This window comes from Tachyglossus aculeatus, chromosome 18 (assembly GCF_015852505.1).
Source record: "Tachyglossus aculeatus isolate mTacAcu1 chromosome 18, mTacAcu1.pri, whole genome shotgun sequence".
NCBI classification, from domain to species: Eukaryota; Metazoa; Chordata; class Mammalia; order Monotremata; family Tachyglossidae; genus Tachyglossus; species Tachyglossus aculeatus.
Window position 1 is genome coordinate 33,635,884 of NC_052083.1, and position 21,434 is coordinate 33,657,317.

Consider the following 21,434-nt stretch of genomic DNA (forward strand, 5'->3'; position numbering starts at 1 on the left):
ACACGCTCTGCCATCCCCCCCTAATAAAAGCCCTGAGTTCTTTCCAAATTTTCAGGGTCAAGGCAAACATAAGCCAAGACTTCCAACTTTGCTGTGATTACCACCCTTAGCTTTTACTTAGCTATCAGAAAGAGGCCGCCCTTCCAGGTCAATAGATCTTAATCAAGATGGCTTTAAAGCATTTTAATTCCCCCTCCATATGCTCCAGAGAAAAATACACAGATTAAATTGCTACTCAATAGCCTGTGTTATTATCCAGCATAATTGTTTGGCAATCAACGACATCCATTGTTTTCAATTATTGCCCATTAGAAGAAACTTGAGGAATCAATAAATAGATCATGTGTACAATGCATCCTGACCAAGATGAATAAGAAAAACCTTTCTGATTTCATTCACATGCATTGCCTCTTGGGGCTTTGCTGGACAGCTTAACCAACTGCTGTTGATAGTGTGTGTATAGGAAGATTTTTCTGGAGCTCAAGTCAGTGACCATTGAAATGGCCACTGTGGTCCTTGACTTTGGCTCAGTTGCTGGGAGGGTACTGGGGGATAAGGAATGCCCAAATTATCTTCCGCCCCACAGAGAAGAACTGGACTTTCTGTTGTGACTCTATGGTATTCCATGAATATTTACGTGGCTTTCAGTCGTGAAAAGTAGAGGCACTGAAAGATATTCACCAGAACATAATGAAACTCACACCGCGACACAACCCAGAAGGTCATGGGTTCTAATCCCAGCTCCGCCCATGTCTGCTGTGTGACATTGGGCAAGTCACTTAAATTCTCTGGGCCTCAGTGCCCTCATCTGTAAAATGGAGATTGAGACTGTGAGCTCCACATGGGACAGGGACTGTACCCAACCTGATTTGCTTGTATCCACCCCAGAGCTTAGTGCAGTGCCTTACACATAGGAAAGTGCTTAACAAATACCATAATTATTACTATTATAATTAATATTAACTGGGTGTATTGCCTTGCACTGAGCCATTGAGTTTCCTCTTGTTTAGTCAGGCTGAATGAGTTGCTTTGAGCTTTCATCTTGTTTTCCAGCCTCGCCTTAGTATTATCCCAAAATTTGATGAGCATAATCAATTCCTTCATCGTGGTCATCAGTGCACATACTGAACCTCGCCACCAATCAATCGGTGAGTGGTATTTATTGAGCACTTGATATGTGCAGAGCACTGAACTAACCCCATGGGAGAGTTCAGTACAAAAGAGGAAGCATAGATGATCCCCGCCTTCACAGAGCTTTTGGACTACTGCTCCCAAGACTGAACTCTGGACAGCATCATTTGGTCAATCCTGGGACCCATTCCAGTCAATTCCCTATTTCCTGGTTTGTCAATAAGGATGGCATATGCAATAGGATCAAAAACCATATTGGAATCTTGATAAAGCACATTGATCACTTTCCCCAGAGTCATTTTCTCCATCACTCAAATCGAATAAATTTCTCCCATAGGGAGAGCCATGGAAGGGACCATCTAGTACCACGTACTCTTCTAAGTGATTGCAAATAGATTGTTCGATCATTTGTTTTAGTACCTTCCCAGGTATTGCTGTTAAGTTTACTCCTCTGTAATTACTAGGGCCAACCTTCTACCTCACGTTAAAGGACGGAATGTGATTTTTCCCTTGTCTGATCCTCAGGGACTTCTCCTGTCCAGTGTGTATGCTTTTACAGAAATGTGATGGCTTATCGACAGCATCTGCCAATTAAGTACTCTACCAGGCATCTCACCTAAACTGGCCATTTCAGATCTCCTGATAGTTTAAAAAAATTATCATTTAACCGTTTGGATCACAGCAAAGATCAGGGATATAGGCAGTTCACCAGCTTGGAGCCCATACTCTCAGCCACCCAGGTCTGCTACGTGGGGCAGGTGAGGAGAAGCAAAGTGGTAGTCATAGGACACTTGGAGCAGGTGCTGGGTGGTGAACTGAAGAGAAACCTGGTGAAAGGGAGGACAGAATCAATGACCAAAAGGCATCATGAAACCCAGCGTCAAACGTTGGGACCTAGCAGTGAACTGTGGAGACCACTGCAGCACATCCACCAACCTAGCATGAAGCCATTGAGAGAGCGGTTGGTCTCCACGAGCCCAGGTTTAGCAAAGGTTGGGACCCCAAGGAGCAGACTTGAAAACAGGGTGAGGTCCTGTGTGGAGTGAACACATCCAAGTGAAAAAGAACTCTCTTTGTGTTCAGACAAGGTGGAAAAAGCATCAATCAGCACTGCTCTTTTCAGTCCCACTTGCATACAGGGATCTCACCACCAGTAGTGTCCTCTTCGACAAGGGAGAGCAATTCTCTCTCTAATGATCTATTTATCTATCTAGTTTGGCTTTTCGAATTTTATCACATTTAGGACATGCCTTGGTCGACAGTTGCATTTGGCCCTTTTTTAAATGACAAAAGTGGGGATTTAATATTTAATAGCTGTCCTTTTCTATCTGCTGGGGGTACAGGTGACATTTATCTTGTTTATTTCCCCATTTGCCTAATGCAATTGAAGATTTTTTTGTTACCATTTACGTCTTCTGCTAGTTACATATCCTCTGTGGCTTCGTTTTCCCAAAATTGTCCCTTCACAGCACCTTTGTTTTGAAAGTTTCTCATTTGTTGGTTAGAGTCTAGTGAAGTTCTGAGTTTAGCCCGTTTACCCTCTTTTTATCCATCTTGTCCTCCCTGTGCATATGCAGGTTGGTTCTCAGGCGGCAAGAATTCTTTATTAGAAAACATTTGTCTCTTTTGTGGGAGTGGGTCTTATGCCTTCTTTCCATTGAAGCTTTCTTATGAACAATCCCCAGCTGGAACAGGGTCTGTGTTCACCTGATTATCATGTACCTGTTCCAGCACCCAGTACAGTGTCTGGCACATAGTAACTGCTTAACAAGTACAACTTTAAAAAAAAAGCAATTTAAATTTACATTCCTAAAGCCCATTTTCTTTGTTTCACTGACTTTTCTTCCTTTCCTTCTCAATCTGGAGTGAGTTTAACTTGAAAACAGTATGCCTCCTAATTTTCAACTGAGGCATCATCTGTAGTGCAGTCTTAAGTCTAGGCGATGCCTCGGATAGTTATGAGTTGCCCATAATCCCTGGAGAAAGAGTCCTTGTCAGCAGTATCTTTTGATGCTATTAGATTACCAAGTTCTTGTGGGCAGGGAACGTGTCACTTTTTTGTTTTGTACCTTTCAAGCTCACAGTACAGTGCAAGGATCTCTGCAGTGAAAAGATAGAGCAGCAACTGGACAATTTTCTCAAATTTCACCCACACGATAGAAGCCAGGTACTATTTCAATTGTTTTCAGATCATCTTCCCCTCAAGCCATTATTTCCCGTTGAAAAGATTATTGACACAAAGTTATTTTTTTTTAATGAGGGGGTTTGCAGGGCCACAGATATCATGACGTAGGAGGGCTGCCTGTGGCTATCCACAAGAAAGATGATTAAAACCATATCCAACTCCTTTGCCTGTAGTGTGACAGGGGAATTTGTTACGGTGACCATAGACATTATCCTATGGAACGTGTGATGTCATTCTCATCCAAAACTATGGTCTGAGCCCAGGCATATGGCGTGGTACTTGGCCGGAGCAGGCGGGCATCATAAAATCAAAGCAGAGGATCCATCAACTTTGGGATTATAGGTTACACAAGTTCTGTGTCCATCACTCTTCCAGAGCCAGTAACCAAGTTTAAAGGCCGGCTGATTATGCCCCCCTGATTAGAAGGCCATCAATTCTCAACCTTTTGTGACCTTTAGATGGCTATTGAGTAGCCTAGCTCATTGAAGGTTGTCACACAGATGAGCGAAGTTAAAAATCCCTGAAGTGGATTCACTGTGGCTACGCTGCCCATCATTTTTGTCTCTCTTGAAGAGAGAAGTCCCGTCATTTGCAAATGTTAAGACCCGGATCTTGGGCTTTTGAACTGAAACATTATTTTCCAATTCAAGAGCATTATTTCTTGCCTTGGCCATCAAAATATGCTCGTCCAATGTTTTGCTTGTAGAAGGAGCCTCATAAATTATCTTACGATCTATAGTTACAGTTATTTTCGGTGTAGAAAACACATCAGAAGCGATGAGCTTATCTAAGCCAGCATCTTGGAAAATGCTTTCCAGGGAAATCATCTGCTGTTATCGTCATTTCTGATAATGAAGCTAAGTGGAAAAGAAGTCAGGGAGCCGGGGATGTATCTCTTTAAAAAATGCAGTGTTTAAAAATGTTGCCACTGGTTTCATGGAGCTTATTTCTCTCTGTCATTTAGCCTAGCTGTCATCACCTCATGCTGAAGTTACCAGCCTGGCCTTCACCAAAAGTCAATAGAAACCGAAGTAAGACAGTTACAATCAATCAGGGTCACGCCTTCCCCTACTCAGGGAAACTACACAGGCACTGAGCCTAATTTTCTTGTTGCGCTGATTCAAAGAGCGCTCTTCCTTGGAACTGCAAAGCCCAGGTTAATTTGGGTTAATAAAAAAACCAAAACGTATTCAGTTGAAATGTTCTTAAGGATCATGTGCAAAGGCACTACTGCCCTCAGCTGGAATAAAAAAGACCTTCAGACATAGATAACATGCCAAATATCGAGGACCAGGGTGAGAGAGAGAGATGCGCAAGTTTTTTGTGCGCTCTTTGTCAGTGTTTAAAATGGTTACCGTTAAAATGGTTACCGTAGTCATGCTGCTGCCTATGTTTCGGTATTTCTGGGCCCAAATGCTATCGATTTGATTGGCTCCCTTCCTCTGGGTTAGTTATCAACTAAGCAGCATGGAAGAGGGCTCATTGACCTCGATTTGGGCCAGAGAAACTCTCTCCAGGGGAAGAGGAAAAGCTGTTTTTGCCCAGAAAAACACTGAACAAACAAGTTTCTTTCAGCCTCTGTGATCTGCTGCTGGAAATGATTTTGGTGTCATTTTATTATACACTTTATGCTGAGCATTTGCCAAGTGCTGGAATAAATACAAGACATTCCGATGGTTTACAGTCTAAGGGAGAGGGATTACAGGCATTTCCTGTAATAATAATAATAATAATGATAGGCGTTTCCTATAATAATAATAATAATAATGATGATGGCATTTGTTAAGCGCTTACTATGTGCAGAGCACTGTTCTAAGCACTGGGGGGGGATACAAGGTGATCAAGTTGTCCCACGTGGGGCTCACAGTCTTAATCCCCATTTTACAGATGAGGGAACTGAGGCTCAGAGAAGTTAAGTGACTTGCCCAAGGTCACACAGGAGATATGTGGCAGAGTCGGGATTCAAACCCATGACTTCTGACTCCAAAGCCCGTGCTCTTTCCACTGAGCCACACTGCTTCTCCCTATATGTTCTGTGTATCTGTCCTTGTCTTCTGTGTTATTTTACCGTTCTATTGTTTCCTCGCCCTTTATGTATCTGTCACCAGTTCCCTCTCCCCTCTTATATTCTTAGATTGTGAGCACCTGGAAAGCTGGAATCCAGGTCAAATTACCACAGACAGAGCTCTGTAGTGAGTGCTTGGGAGAGTACAGTAGAGCAAGTAGACACACTTCCTGCCATCAAGGAGTTTACAGTCTAGCAGGTTTGAGCCCAAGATAGCAGTGTTAATTGCATTTCTTAATTTGAGGGTTAAATTGGACAGTCTTAACAGTACAGTATACAGTAGCACCTTTTTCTCTCTCATTATTCTGGTGTGTGAAGGATAAACTAGCACATATGTAGTTAGCCAAAAGCATTACTGAGCCTCTTATCTAATTCCCAACTGCGTATTCTCTCTCAGCAATTAGTACCGTGCTCTAGACGCTAAGCTTGTCCCTCTCGACTGTAAACTCATGGTCAGGGAGTAAGTCTACCAACTCTTATGTTGTTATTGCGTACTCTCTCAAGGGCTTAATTCAGTGCTCTGCACACAGTAAGTGCTCAATAAATATGATTGATTGATCGATCTGCATCCAGTAAGTGCTTAATAAATACCGTTGCTACTCTTGTCGTGCTTGAAACTGTGAAGGGCACAGCCCAAAGCTTATAGAACAGAAATAGTAAAGCAGTGGCTGCCCTCTGAGGATCCCAGCTCGTGACAACGTCAGTGTGGACCAGAATATATAAGGACTTTCAGACAGTGAAGCAAACATGGGCAAATAGCAAATTTAAGAATTTATAATGCAAGAATTTGAGGTGCTTGACCCAAATACTTGTGTCTCCCTCCCACTGGTGTGCATTTTAGAAGTTTTTAAAGTATCTTTTCGACTGTTTTCCTGAAAGTAATAAATCCTTTCCCTTCCACTAGTGACATTAGTTCACTAGTACCTAATTTACTTTATGGACAGAAAGGGAGCAGTGAAAAAACACTTTAAAAAGTGATGAAGTAAATATTTCAAGTTGTGTGAGGTACTATTAGTATGTTTTTCTTTCTCCTTATCCAAATTCCTCTGGCCTACTGTAATTCACCTTTTTTCAATTCCCCTATAGCACATCAATGTAGTTCTCTAAATTTTTGTGATTCCCTGAGGACTTCATAGCTGAAGAACTGTGTTTGTCGATATGGACCGCTCAGTACACTGCTGTGCCCCATAAGCGCTCAAAAAACACCATTTATTAATTGACCCACAAAGGGTGTACTAAAATGAGTTGTGCGGTAACAGGGCTGAGGAGCGTGTTTTACCTTCAAATGGCTATATTTCTGAAGCAAAAGTGTTCATCTCTCTGCCATTGGTCAGAGTGGGGTTTTTTTCCACCCCTTTTTTCCTGACCTGGGTTGTAACATCACCGTCCTGAAGTTGCACAGTGTGGCTCAGTGGAAAGAGCCTGGGCTTTGGAGTCAGGGGTCATGGGTTCAAGTCCCGGCTCCACCAATTGTCAGCTGTGTGACTTTGGGCAAGTCACTTCACTTCTCTGGGCCTCAGTTACCTCATCTGGAAAATGGGGATTAAGACTGCGAGCCCCACGTGGGACAACCTGATTACCTTGTAACCTCCCCAGCGCTTAGAACAGTGCTTTGCACATAGTAAGCGCTTAATAAATGCCATCATTATTATTATTATTATGTCCAACCAGTGACTATATCGCTGCTCAGGAACGTGATTACTGTCAGAGCAGTTCACATCAACCATGGGACTGCAGGGTTCGATCACGTGCTTGAACCATGGGGTGAACACGGATAAACTTGCCATTGTTAACACAAGTTGTAGCCTTAAGCAGTGATTCACTTGTGTAGTTGCAACCTTTATTTTTAAGTTATTTGTTAAGTGCTTACTACATGTCAAGCACTGTTCTAAGCGCTGGGGTAGATACAAGTTAATCAGGTTGGACACAGTCCCCATCTCCCATGGAGCATGCAGTTTTAAGTCGGAGGGAGAGTAGGCATTGAGTCCCCATTTCACAGTTGAGAAAACTGAGGCACAGAGAAGTTAAGTGACTACCCCAAGGTCACGTGGCGGGTAACTGGCGGAGCTGGGATTAGAACCCAGTTCCTCTGATTCCCATGCTCTTTCCACTAGGCCACGCTGATTTCGAAGAGTGAATCTTGACATAGAAACAGTGCAGACGTGGAGAACTCTAATCTTAATTAATATCGGGTGTGTTTATTCATCTGTGTCTTTCCGCTGGGAGGGAATTACAAGTATGAGTGATTGTTAACCATATAGACCGTTTCTCCAGTTTTCAGCTGGTCTGCTTCTACACCACTGGATTCTTTGTATTTTTATTTTTGGCACCCATCTCCTCTGTCTCGGCTCCTGCTACCAGCTCTGTAGCAAATGGGTAGGGAGTCGGGGACCCCCTCTACCTCCCAGCAACACGCTCTGAGTCCTGGGGATTTCTGCAAAGAACCTTTCTGTGTGTCCAATAATGTCACATTTCCAAAACGTAAACTACATACTCCACCTCTGTTATGTCCAGTTGGCCAAAAATTTGTCTGATATTTTAGTATGCTGTGAGTAGCTACATAGTAGCTACATTAATTAGTGTGATTAATATATGACCAATGCAGACATACTACTTCCGTGGCCAAAGAGGATTACGCATTCATTTGAACAATCAGTCAATCAATTAATCATATTTATTGAATATTTACTGTGTGCAGTGCATTGTATTAAGTGCTTGGGGGGAATACCGTTTTACAGAGTTGGTAGATATATTCCCTGCCCACAGTGATCTTACTGTATAGATTAGGCATACAGACATTAATACAAATAAATAAATTGCGGATATGTACGGAAGTGCTCTGGGGCAGAGGGAGGGGTGAATAAAGGGTGCTAATGCACATGCAAGGGTGATGCAGGAAAGAGTGGGAAAAGAGGAAATGAGGCCTTAATCAGGAAAGGCTTCTGGGAGGAGATATGCTTTTAATAAGGCTGAACAAGTGATGCAACCCTGCTTTAGGAGGAATAACATCCAGTTCAGGCTAGCACAAAAGAATAAACTATTCTCAGCCCATTGCAAAAGATAGAATCCGATTTTGAGAAAAATACACTTTCATACCTGCAAGTCTCCAGACTATTTTGGTTTGGTCATAATAAGTCCAGCAGCCTGGGACTGAAGCCAGTTGGTTTGGATCCTGAGTAGGAACTTGTGAATTTATTCCCCAAAATATTTTAAAAAGCTTTAAATGGTCCTGGAAGGCAGGCTGGGTTAAATGAACTGCATACTTGCCGTGCCCCTGATAAATCAGAGTGAATTCATCAAGCCATTTCTGCTGTTTAAAAATGCTTTGCAGAAACAGTATCTGTAACTACATGATAAGCCGAATCTGGAGCTATAAATATGAATCTGGGTTCTGGGCCCCAGGAGGGATCCTTGAGCAAAACCAACAAAAGATCTTTTTCCATCAATCATATTTATTGAGCACTTACTGTGTACAGAGTATTTAATTTCTCTATGCCTCAGTTACCTCAACTGTAAATCAATCAATCAATCGTATTTATTGAGCGCTTACTGTGTGCAGAGCACTGTACTAAGCGCTTGGGAAGTACAAGTTGGCAACATATAGAGACGGTCCCTACCCAACAGTGGGCTCACAGTCTAGAAGGGGGGAGACAGAGAACAAAACCAAACATATTAACAAAATAAAATAGAATAGATATGTACAAGTAAAATAAATAGAGTAATAAATATGTACAAACATATATACATATATACAGGTGCTGTGGTGAAGGGAAGGAGGTAAGATGGGAATTAAGGAGGTAAAATGGGGATTAAGACTCTGAGCCCCACATAGGACAACCCGATTACCTTATATCTCCTCCAGTGCTTAGAACAGTGCTGGGCACATAGTAAGCGCTTAACAAATACCATAATAATAATAATAATATATTATTATTATTAGTGCTTGGGAGAGTATGATAGAGCAGAATTAGCAGACATGTTCCCTGCCCATAATGAGCTTATGCCAGAAATAAATGAGTACAGAAGCAGTGTGGTCTGGTGGAAGACCACAGCCCTGGGAGTCAGAGGATCTGGGTTCAATTTCCAGCTCCACCACTTGTCTGCTGTGTTACCTTGGGCAAATCACTTAACTTCTCCATGCCTCGGTTACCTCATCCATAAAATGGGGATTGACTGTGAACCCCACATGGGACATGGACTATGTCCAACCTGATAATTTTGTATCTACCCCAGAGCTTAGTACAGTGCCTGGCACCTAGTAAGTGCTTCACAAAAAACATTAAAAAGGGTGAACTGCAGTAAAGTGAAAATGTTCGGAAGGGGGACTTTGCCAGCGGGTTCAGCCATACACACTGAAGCTTGTTGTGGGTGAGGAATGTGCACCCTCCCAAGTGCTTGGAACAGTGTTTTGTGCCCAGTAGGAGCTTAGTAAATATGATCAAATGAAGGAAGGAATTGCAGTGCATGTTCACCTGTTACCTGACTCTAGCCAGAGATTGGACACCACTTTAATTGGGTAGAGGGTACAGTCTGAGGGGAGTCAGTGCCCTCAGGAGACCCCTTAAACCTTGGTCAGCCCAGAAGCCTCCTCCTTTTCACCTTGCAGGGGGTGACAGACTTACAGCTGCTCAGGACAGTGGAGAAGGTTGCGATGGCTGCATCCTCCCTTTTCTCTACCTTCTTCTGGTCTTCAACCACTTCTATGTGGGAAAGCTAAAGGGCAGGACTCTACTTTCCAGTGGGAAAGAGGAAAACTTTGAGAACTTGCATAGAAACTTAAGCATGTGGTAATATCACTGTCCATCTCTGCCGGTAAGGCCATCTCTGAAAACGAAAAGCACCTAACTACATTCATGCTTTCTCTGCCTTGGAGAGATGTGTGTGGTATGTGGCACTTATTATTCAGAAAAAGATGTATAAACTAGGCTATCTATGGTATTTAGCAGATATGTATGTTCTGGGAGAAAGGGAATGTCAAAACCTGTGGCGTGTAGCATTTCAGAAATTGCAAATCCCCGCGATAATATAAGCTCTCAGTGTCAACGGCAGTCAGAAAAACTTTGGTTTGTTTAGGTGACATAGAGAATCATGAAAAATAGTAAAATATGTCCCACACAGATGGCTCAACCTCATTAGAGTAATTAGAAGCGATGTCAGACTTTTAGAATATGCTCTTGCTTCCACTTTGTGAATTATGCATCCAAAATATAAACCAGAGTTAAATTTTGAAAATTCAAGCGAGTGTATGTTTCCACTGTGTGTATTGGATGGTTTTTGTGGTTTACTGCAGCCAGATTCCTATGTGTTATGTGGGGCACTGGGAGGGCGGGGGGTGCAGGTTGATTCTGCTGTGGCAGGGGTGAGTGAAGCAGCAAATCACCATATTGAGCTAAAGCCAAGTATTCCCACTGGAGTTGCCAAGGAACAATAATGCTGAATTGCCACGCTCTCACCTTAAAGTGACCAGAAATTGGTCACCTTAGGTGGGATGGGCATAGGGCTAAAAAGAGGGAAGAAGAGAGAGAGTGTGAGAGAGGGAAGGAGGAGAGGGAAGAAGGGAAAGACAAAACAGAGAAAGGAAGGAGAGATGGATGAGATAGGAAAGTAGCCGATGAGTGCTAGGGAATGAACCAAGGGAAAAATCATCCAAATGTCAACAAAAAGATCCGAGGGTGTGGATCTTGTCTATTTTTTCTATTGTATTGGCCCAAATGCTTGGTCTAGTGGGTGCAGAAGACCGAGATGTTCAGCCAATGCTATTTATTGACTGGCAGGTATATTCAGGATCAAGAGGTCAGTAATGGTCTATTAGGGGACATGTTAGATTTTGGAAGGTGTGTGATGCTCAGGTAAATCTAAATAGGTCCGTGGTAGATTAGGAAAGGTTAGGGATGTTTACAGGTTCATCCATAACCATAAGAATGGATTTCAATGGAGTAAACATCACTGTGTTCCTCAAAGCATCCTTGGTTATTGATCTGATGCAGGAAAATATTATGCATGGTTCATTAAGAAAAAAATCCTCAGTGAGGGAAGAGGAAAGTCATAGGAGCCCATTGAAAAAATATGCTTCTTTCTCATATGTGACAAAACACCGACTGTGGACGCTTATGTTTCATCTACAACATAAGAACCTTCAAATAGGAGCTGAATAATCATCCACGCTGTGTATGGATACCCAGTAGACAAGCTCCTCAAAGGCAGGGAACATGTTTTCTAACTACTGTACTCTCTATCAATCAATCAATCGTATTTATTGAACGCTTACTGTGTGCAGAGCACTGTACTAAGCGCTTGGGAAGTACAAGTTGGCAACATATACTCTCCCAAGGTTGGTGCTCAATACATAGGATTTATTACTAGATTCAAATTTTGAGAGTAGTAGAAGTTTTAATGAAGACAATGAATACTTTCTGGCCTTACTGCCATTACTGAACTTGAAGAGGATGACAGCAAAGCCCAAAAAGTCTGTGTACTCCATTTTGTCCTTAAAGATGTTTTAAAACTCCAAACATTTAAAACCCTTCCTCTGTTTATTTCCATTAGATTTGCATAAGGATATTTAATCAGCTACACCCTGTAATTGTGTCTTTGGGAAAATAGGGAAGAACTGAAACTAAAGGAAAATGTGTTGGATTCTTTGTAATGAGTAGGGGTGGAGTGTCTATCCCACATGAGTGACTGCCCATGGAATTTCAGTGCTCTTCATTCAGGTTGAGGAAAAAGGTAATGTATAGTTAATTTGCAATAACCTGTTGCTTTTTCCCCCTTTTCATTCCAGTTCCACCTTTTATCCAACCTTTTGAGTTTCCAAGATTCTCCATTGGACAGAGAGTCTTCATTCCATGTGTTGTGGTCTCAGGGGATTTGCCCATCACAATCACCTGGCAGAAGGATGGCAGGCCAATCCCAGCAAGTCTTGGGGTAACCATTGACAACATTGACTTCACTAGCTCCTTAAGGATTTCTAACCTTTCCCTAATGCACAATGGGAATTACACCTGCATAGCCAGAAATGACGCAGCCGCTGTGGAGCACCAAAGCCAATTAATTGTGAGAGGTAAGCAGGTGTAGATAGTCTGAAGGGCACCAATTAAGTACAAGTCAACAGCATTTTCACATGACATCTGGTTGAAAGTAAAAGCAACTTGGAATCTATGCAAATCCCTATTCTCCCATCAACGGGGAATAATTTAAAACTCACTCTCCCAACACAAACTCAGATCATTTTTCTTTCCGATAATCTGAAGGCTCAATGTAATATGCGGGGAAGGAATGTAGGAGATTACTGGAACCACAGCAAATGCTTTTACCTATCAGCCCACTAACCCTCTGGGAACAAAGTTTTGAGGTCTGCAGTTTGATCTCAGGCTAGTTTCCAGTTTAGCCTTCTCTGATTTTCTTTTCTCCCTTGATTATGCTGAAGCAACTCCACTTTCCCAAATGATGCTGTTAGAAACTGATTTATCACAATTGCTCAAAATCGCCATTAACTAGCCACTCTTTATTTCCCTTCTCATTTTCAGTTCTCAGAAAATGATGCTTTACACCATTTGGGTCAATTCCCTTCGAGTTGTGGAGGCTGGCTTGGCACATAGTAAGCTCTTAACAAATACCCTCCCTCTGCACAGCCGCCAAGCTAGCTCTCTTCCTCCCTTCAAAGCCCTACTGAGAGCTCACCTCCTCCAGGAGGCCTTCCCAAACTGAGCCCCCTCCTTCCTCTCCCCATCCCCCCCACCCTACCTCCTTCCCCTCCCCACAGCACCTGTATTTATGTTTGTACAGATTTATTACTCTATGTATTTTACTTGTACATATTTACTATTCTATTTATTTTATTTTGTTAATATGTTTTGTTGTCTGTCTCCCCCTTCTAGACTGTGAGCCCGCTGTTGGGTAGGGGCCGTCTCTATCTGTTGCCAACTTGTAGTTCCCAAGCGCTTAGTATAGTGCTCTGCACACAGTAAGCGCTCTATAAATGTGGTTGAATGAATGAAATACCATTTTTATTTTAATAAAGAATTTGACTTAAAGGAAGAGATGGTAACAGTTTTAGGTAGTTATGGTATTTATTAAGCACTGACCATGTGAACAGTCCTGGGGTAGATTCAGAGTGATCCAACTGGACACAGCCTGTGTAACATGGGATCCGTAATCTAAGAAATAGGGACAACAGGTGTCTTATCACCATTTTTTCAGATGGAGAAACTAAGGCCCTGAGCTAATAAGTGACTTGCCCAAGGTCACACAGGAGGCGGACGGCAGATTTGAACGCTGAATTTTTAAAGTGAAATCTTGGGAATTTGTTTGTGCTGAGTGTTCTTGGTGTTTTTTTTCTATAAGCAATACATTCCATTCCCCCTTCGGATTTCATTAGTCATTTTATTGACCACACGCCCATGGGAGAAATTAAAAAACCCAGCCTAGAGAGGGAATCCCTTCCTCCCTGGCTCTCAAGGAGGTCAGTAGCTTCTATCTTCCGTAGTTTCAAACCTCCATTTCTCTTGGATCCACCACAGCCTCCAGGGACAAGGTCACACAAAAGAGAAATTTGCTTTCTATCCTTGAGGATACTTTGTTCATGAGACCAGTTTAATGAAAAGAACAAACTCTGTGACTTACATGTCCAATTCAGACATCCACCTGGATTGAAGTGGGGCTATACTTTTCTCCTTTGCTTTGTAATAAGAAGAGGAAGAGGAGGAAGTCTAACAGTAATGTATGTATTGAGTGCTCACTATGTGCCAAGCACTGAGCCCCTCAGGGGACAGGGTCCATGTCTCTTTCCCACCTGTACTCTCCCTCCCAGAACTTAGTACAGTGCCCTGTAAACTGTAAGCTCTTAATTAACTTTATTACTGTTAATATGAAGTTCTGTGATAGACCCAATAGAAGCAAATCAGACACAATCCCTGTCCCACATGGGGCTCACAGTCTATGGAGGAGCCCCTAAATGAACACCTAATTTTAAATGAGCACCTGTTTATGCTCCCTTGGAGTCCCCAGCGACAGTATTTGAAAAGGGATAAAACCAAACTTAGTGGCATAAGAAATCCAGGGTTTAAGGAGTCAGATGTTCCTCTAGGTTTCATAGAAAGCTCAAGGTGCATAAATCATAGTTGGAAAATCTCTGAACCTGCCAAGTATTTAAATTGAGACAAGGTCTTTAACTACCTAATAGCCCCCCTTAATGTATTTAGTCAAAATGTGTTTTCATTTTGGGCTTACCAGGTGCCTAGTGGTGCCAGATGGCTAAACATCCAGTGAGGAATTCCAAAAGGAAGGGAACACCCTATCTTCTCTGTGATTTTAGGAGATAATTGAAGATGGAAATGAAACCTGTACCTGGAAAGTACCAAGGGGAAGGGATTGTGCCCACCTGACTTTATTCTCATTGATATTTACTTTGAGAATACTAAGGCTAGTAACCTGGAAAGTCATAGCTCGCGTGAAGGCCAGCAAATCGGTGGAAGCATTGACCTAGAAGAGGTCTCAAAAGGTCATTTGTTTTGGCCCTCAGGCAGGAGAATGCTAAGACAGATGGTTATCTATCTATGAGAAGCAGCATGGCTTAGTGGATAGAGCACAGGCCTGGGATTCAGAAAGACTTGGGTTCTAATCCTGGCTCCACCACATCTCCTATATGACCTTGGGCAAGTCACTTGGCTTCTCTGAGCCACAGTTACCTCATCTGCAAAATTTGGGATAAGGATGTGAGCCCCATGTGGGACAGGGACTGTGTCCAACCTGATTAACTTACCATACTGCACTAAGCACTTGGAAAGTACAATTCGGCAACAGAGACAATCCTTACCCAACAATGGGCTCACAGTCTAGAGTGGGGGGAGATAGACAACAAAACAAAACAAGTAGACAGGCATCATTAGCAGTGCTTTTGAGATTTCTGTTAGAATCTCATCATCAGCAAGAAGCATCAGGACCAAGGGAGTGGCAGAATTACATCACTGCCTCACCCAAGCCATCAATCAATCAGTCGTATTTATTGAGCCCTTACTGGGAGCAGAGCACTGTACTAAGTACCCAGGAGAGTAGGTAGACATGATCCCTGCCCACGAGGAGCAGTTGAATTTCAGGAAGCATAAGGAGAAACTTGAGCTGCAGAGGAAGGGGTGTCGGACCCCGGACCCCAGGACGAGGCTGTTAGAAGAGCAAGAAGGAATGGGGACTGAGTGGAGGCTCTTTTGGGGAGGAACAGCTCTGTCTGTGGTGTCCGGTGGGTTGAGAATCAGGGTCAGTGTGGGGACCGGCAAGAGAGGCCGTGCGGTTTGGGGAAGGGACTGCGTAAGCTTCCGGTAGTATTGGAGGGGATACTGGGCAGAGGGTGACCCAGGTAGGGGCAGTGGCAGGTCCTCCCCCAACCCTGAGCTCTCTTCCCAGCTGGCACAGCAAATGGTTTCACTGAACCAGCTAAGTGGACTCCATAGGTCTGGTGACCAAACTTAATAACCGCTCATCTCTGCTAAAGTACAGTGCCTAATGATCTCATTCATTAATACATCAGCAGTTGCTCTGGATGATTACATTTCTTCCATCATTCTGACAATCTGAACGTAAAATCCAAAATATACCAGGTAGAACTGAGACCTTGCATTAGTCCCAAATTTCCCATTCCCCCCTCCCCGCCACTCCCACTCCACAGGCCCAAGGGAGAAGCTTGTCTTAGCAGACCATAAAATTATGTATCTTTCTGCCAACTCCCCCCAAACTGCAGGATTTTTTTCTTTGTGGTTTTTAAGGGCTTACTATGTGCCAGGCACTGTACTAAGTGCTGGGGTAGATACAAGCTAATCAGGTTGGACACAGTCCATGTCCCACAGGGAGCTGCACAGTCTGTTTGGTTTTAAGGATTGCATCACGGACCCACCTTACCTGATGCATTCCTGGAATTGGCCTGGTGCCATTTGCATTTTTCTTTTAAATCACCACTCTCCTGAATTCTGCTTTGAGATTTTTTTTTTAGCTTTTACCTCATATTGAACAGTTGCCTGCTCAGCAACTTTTAGCTCGAGAAGAGGTTTGCTTTTTTGAATTCAGGAGTTTCTGTTGTTGTCTTTAAGGTAAAAACCCGAATGCTTGAGAATCCAGGTTTGAGAAAATGGTTTCCTGACTGGATTGAGAGAGAACTGGAAGCTGTCAATTGACTGTGTAGGAGAGTTTGTGGAAACAGGCCAAAAGAACTGCTTATCAAAGGAGGACTTAAACACACTTCTTCCTCCACCAAACTTGCTCACATATGTGCGCCTTCAGAGATGCCAGTTTCTAGAGTTTTGGGGATAGTGAGAGGCTGGTGAGCAAAGCTGGATATTTTCTGTTTTATGTTGGCCTCAGAAAATGTGAACTTTTTACCAGAAGAATCATCTGGGGAGCAGTACAATAGCTCAGCCCCCACATTATAATAATAGCAGTAGTTATTTAAGTGCTTCCTGTGTGCCGAACGCTGTACTAAGTGCTGGAGAAGAGGATCAGGTCCCACATGGGACTCACATCCTAATTAGGAGGGAGAACAGGTGTTGAATCCCCATTTTTCCAGTGATGGAACTGAGGCATAGAGAAGTTAAGTGACTTGCCCAAAGTCACACAGAAGGCAAGTGACAGAACCGGGATTAAAACCCAGGAATCTTCTGAGTCCCGGGCCCGAGCTCTTTCCATCTGCTTCCCTAGAAGGTGGTGCTTGTGACCCCTTTAATCCTGGCCAAGGCCAGGGACCTTTGGCCCTGACAAGAAATCCTTTCTTCAGCCTCGTTTTGATTTCCAGCAAGCCTGTTTTCATTAGCTCCCAGGCATGTTTGGTTTTGCTGATTGGCCAAACATGCGGAAGATCATATTCCAACATCTCTTCCTATTAGTTTGTGTCACCAAATTGGTGAAAATGGCATCACACACCTCATGGACAGATTCTGGTTTGAGCCACAATGTTGAATTCTCACCCATACTCCATGCCAGCCCCTCTACTCTTTTCTCTCAAGCTGAAAATCAATCAATTTGCAGTAAGTATTGAGCATTTACTGTGTGCAGAGCACTGTACCAAGTGCTTGGAAAAGCACAGTAGAGTTGGTAGAAACAGTCATGAGAGCTCTCAACATTTTTGTTTCAGGAGGTCTAGATTCACGTATAAAATTCACCTGCCTGACCCAGGAATGCTTCATATTCTAGGTTGGACCTTGCATTCACCTTTCCTTTGAGTGTTTTTTTTTCTTCAAATTAACATGTACACGTATGAAGGAATAACCACCTTTTGTTGATAAAGTTTAAAGCTAAGGAACCAGAAATTCTGTGATTGACTTTTCACAGGCCCCAGGAGAGCAAATGGCCCTCGTTTGTAGTTTATTCAAACTCTTTAAGGATAGGAAACAAGCATGTGGGCCTTAGAGAATATGAGTGATTTCAGATTTTAGATATATTCACCTTCTCCCAGCACTTAATTATAATCAAGTTGGACAGAGTCCATGTCCCACATGGGGCTCACAGTCTTAATCCCCATTTTACAGATGAGGTAACTGAGGCACAGAGAAGTTAATTGACTTGCCTGAGGTCACACAGCAGATCTGTTGTGGAGCCAGGATTTAGAACCCAGGTCCTCTGACTCCCAAGTTTGTGTTCTTTCCACTAGTCCCTGCTGCATCTTTCTCATAGGCTATAGATATCGGATGTTGATCACATCGGACCAGATACAAAACTTTATCTTCCCTTTGCCAAACTTGCAACTTCACGACATTGGTTTTTTCAAGAACATTGCCGTTTTTTTTATCAGTGAGTGTTGATTTTAGTCAGTAGCACTAAAGAAAATCCAGGGAGTCACTTTATTTTCCCTTTAGGGCTAAGCAGCTCAAGCTCAGATTTTGGTTTTCCAATCAGTGTTGAGTTTTTATTAATTTGTACCCTCACTGTGTTTACTGGGCATGTTTTTCATTAACCTTTCTTCTCCTTACAGTTCCTCCCAAATTTGTGGTGCAGCCGAGTGACCAAGATGGGATTTATGGGAAAGCTGTTATCCTCAACTGCTCTGCAGAAGGTTATCCTGTACCAACTATTGTCTGGAAGTTCTCCAAAGGTATGAATTTGCTCCATCTTGTACGCTACTGCAAACGCGTTGCTTATGTAAAGGACCAGCTCAGCCTTGCAAACGGGCTCCAGGACTGTTCGGGCTAACCGGTTTGTCACCGATTTATGAAATGTATATTGACCCTATCCACATTTACCCGTTTCATTCATCCCCTTGTCCCATATCACTCTTAATCTCCAAACTCGTCCCTTCCTTGTGCCCCCTGGGTCAGAGGGACAAGAAAATGCAAGAGAAAGCCTTGTATCAGTGCCCGCACCATTCCTTTTCCATACAGCTTTCTGTGTTCTTGGCCCTTAAGTTTCCGGACCAAAGCCACCCGTTGCTGTCACAGAAACCCAAAAGAGCAGAGATGAAGTGATTTAGGGCTCAAGATCTTATTTATTGTTTTCAGGTCAAGAGCTCGGGTTAATTCACATACCTATATCTGATAACCACATGTGCATTTTCAAATTGGTGTAAACCCCAAGTATTACAGGAAAAGAAAAGCACTTGTAATTATTGAGCACCTGAACAAGGCTCTTGGGAGAGTACAATATAATAGAGTCAGCGCTTAGAACAGTGCTTTGCACATAGTAAGCGCTTAATAAATGCCATCATTATTATTATTATTAGTAGTAGTAGTAGATCAACCAATTGGTGGTATTTTTGAGCGCTTCCTGTGTGTAGAGCACTGTACTAAGCACCAGACCACACTGCTTCTTAGTAGATTCTTTTGCACATATAATCCTAACCTGTGCTCAATCAATCATTTGTGTTTATTGATAGCTTATTGTGTGCAGAGCACTATACAAAGCTCTTGGGAGAGTATAATATAGTAGGTTTCCTGCCCACAAAGAAGCTTACAGTCTAGAGGGAACATACTGTCTACAGTCTTGTGCTCTAGGCAAAGAAAGCTAGGTCCCTCGCCTTCTCCAGATGCCCATTCAGAAATATGTCTCTTCTGAGATGCATTTTCTAGTGAGGACTAAGTAAGGATTAGTCCCTTTTAAAGATGCTATTTGATTAATGCTCTTCCCTGTCACATGTCATGTGATGAAAATAACAGGTAGGTATGAAAATCTCCTGAAGCCTATAAGAAACTCAGAGAGAGATCCTATTGCAGGTTACCAAGTTTAACTACCTTAACTTTATTTTCCTTTTTAGTTATAGTTTTCAAGAATATCTGTATTTGAAGGGAGGTGTGAGCTGTAGGAGGGTGCACTCTTCTTGGTATAGTGGTTTGAGGAGCGAAGGCTGGCGGTGGAAATGGTTTCAGAGGAGGTACCATTGGTGAACATGGGTGGGTAAGATGAATTTGATGCTCAAAGGAATATTTTGAAATTATTTTTGATGCAGATTATTTTCAGGCTCTCCGCTATATATTCCTTACCTAGATTTGTTCCCCTTTAGCTTTTTTATCACGTATGTTTTCTAAGCGCTTAGTACAGTGCTCTGCACATAGTAAGCGCTCAATAAATACGATTGATGATGAACAGCTTTCTCAGGGTGCCTAATCCATGGCTAGCTACTTACTAATTTTGTGATGAGAACTTTCTCTTCCATGCATGTGTTATCTTTTATCTTCAACTCATTAAGAACTTGTGTTTAGTAGTAGCAGCAGCATTTATTGAGCATCTTATTGGTGTAGTGCACTGTTCTACGTGCTTGGGAAATCCAAAATAACCAAGTGACATATTCCCCTCTAGACCGTAAACTCCATTTTTTTAATGGCATTTGTTAAGTGCTTACTGTGTGTCGGGCACTCTACTAAGCACTGGGGTAGATACAGCTAATCAGGTTGGACACAGTCCTTGCCTCACATGGGGCTCACAGTCTTAATCCCCATTTTACAGATGAGGTAACTGAGGCACAGCAAAATTAAGTGACTTGCCCACACAGCAGACGAGTGGCGGAGCCAGGATTAGAACCCAGGTCCTTCTGATTCCCAGACACGTGCTCTATCCATTAGGCCACACTGCTTCCTGTGGGCAGAGAACACATCTACCAATTCGGTTATATTGTACTCTATATATTGTATATTGTACAATATATATTGTATATATATTGTATATATTGTATTTACGCACAGTAGGCACTCAATAAATACAGTTAGTTGATTGAATCTCTGTCCTCAGGAGCTACATTTCTTATAGAGAGGCAAATATAAAAATATTTGCATCTAGGGTGGTCAAAAACAAATCAAGCTGATGTATAAAATTAAAGTAGGAGCTTCCTTTTACCCCCCTAAATTTTAATCAGTGCTTAGGGCTTAACATACATATAATATATGTATATATTGATATGCATGAGTGCCAAGGAGGATGTAAATAAGTTCGTAAATGATAGGGTAGATACTTAAGTTCCTTTGCTCACTATTGTGGCTGGACCTTGAATACTGTTGTTAAACCCTAAAAAGTATTTAAAAACTGAGGAGAAAAGAGGAAGCTCCTATTTTAATTGTGGTGGCCTCCAAAACAGACCAGTTTCCTCAGAAATCCTTGATAACTCCATCCGGAAATATCTTTGCAACAGAGTAGAGAGGTCAGGAGATATTAGCATACCCAGTAATGCAGTATGTGCCCTACATAATGCGTCAACCTTTTTTTCTCCCATAACAGAGCATTAAAACTGACCCCACTTGACCTTAGCTACCTGCAGAAAATTGACAGCTTTTTAATTAAAGCCTGCTGGTTGCTAGATGGTGTCTTCTAGCTTATTATCCATATCACTTACATTATGTCCAAACTAGTGGATTTGGAAAAATAAGGTTACCCAATTGTACTTATTCATTCGTGCATCTACACTTAACCTTTAGTGCTCCACAGGCTTTGAAGCCATTGGGCCTTGCCATTAAAGCACAAAAGAGCTCCCTCATTAAGCCAGGGAGGCAAGGCACAGTGAGAACATTAGCTCTTCACACGCAGTAGGTAAGTACCGACTAAAAGTTAACCGACAAAAGAAAATTTGTGATCGTGTTTGATATTCTGGTG

The 21,434-nt window shown here is 42.5% G+C and overlaps 1 protein-coding gene across 1 annotated transcript in view; it reads left to right on the forward strand.

The window, feature by feature from the left end:
- Positions 1-21,434, forward strand: part of DSCAM (DS cell adhesion molecule) — a 562,874-nt gene that overhangs the window by 388,772 nt on the left and 152,668 nt on the right. Inside the window, exons 9-10 of the mRNA XM_038760387.1 lie at positions 12,163-12,441; positions 18,334-18,453. Coding sequence (XP_038616315.1) covers positions 12,163-12,441; positions 18,334-18,453 — 399 coding nt within the window. The remainder of the gene's footprint in view (positions 1-12,162; positions 12,442-18,333; positions 18,454-21,434) is intronic.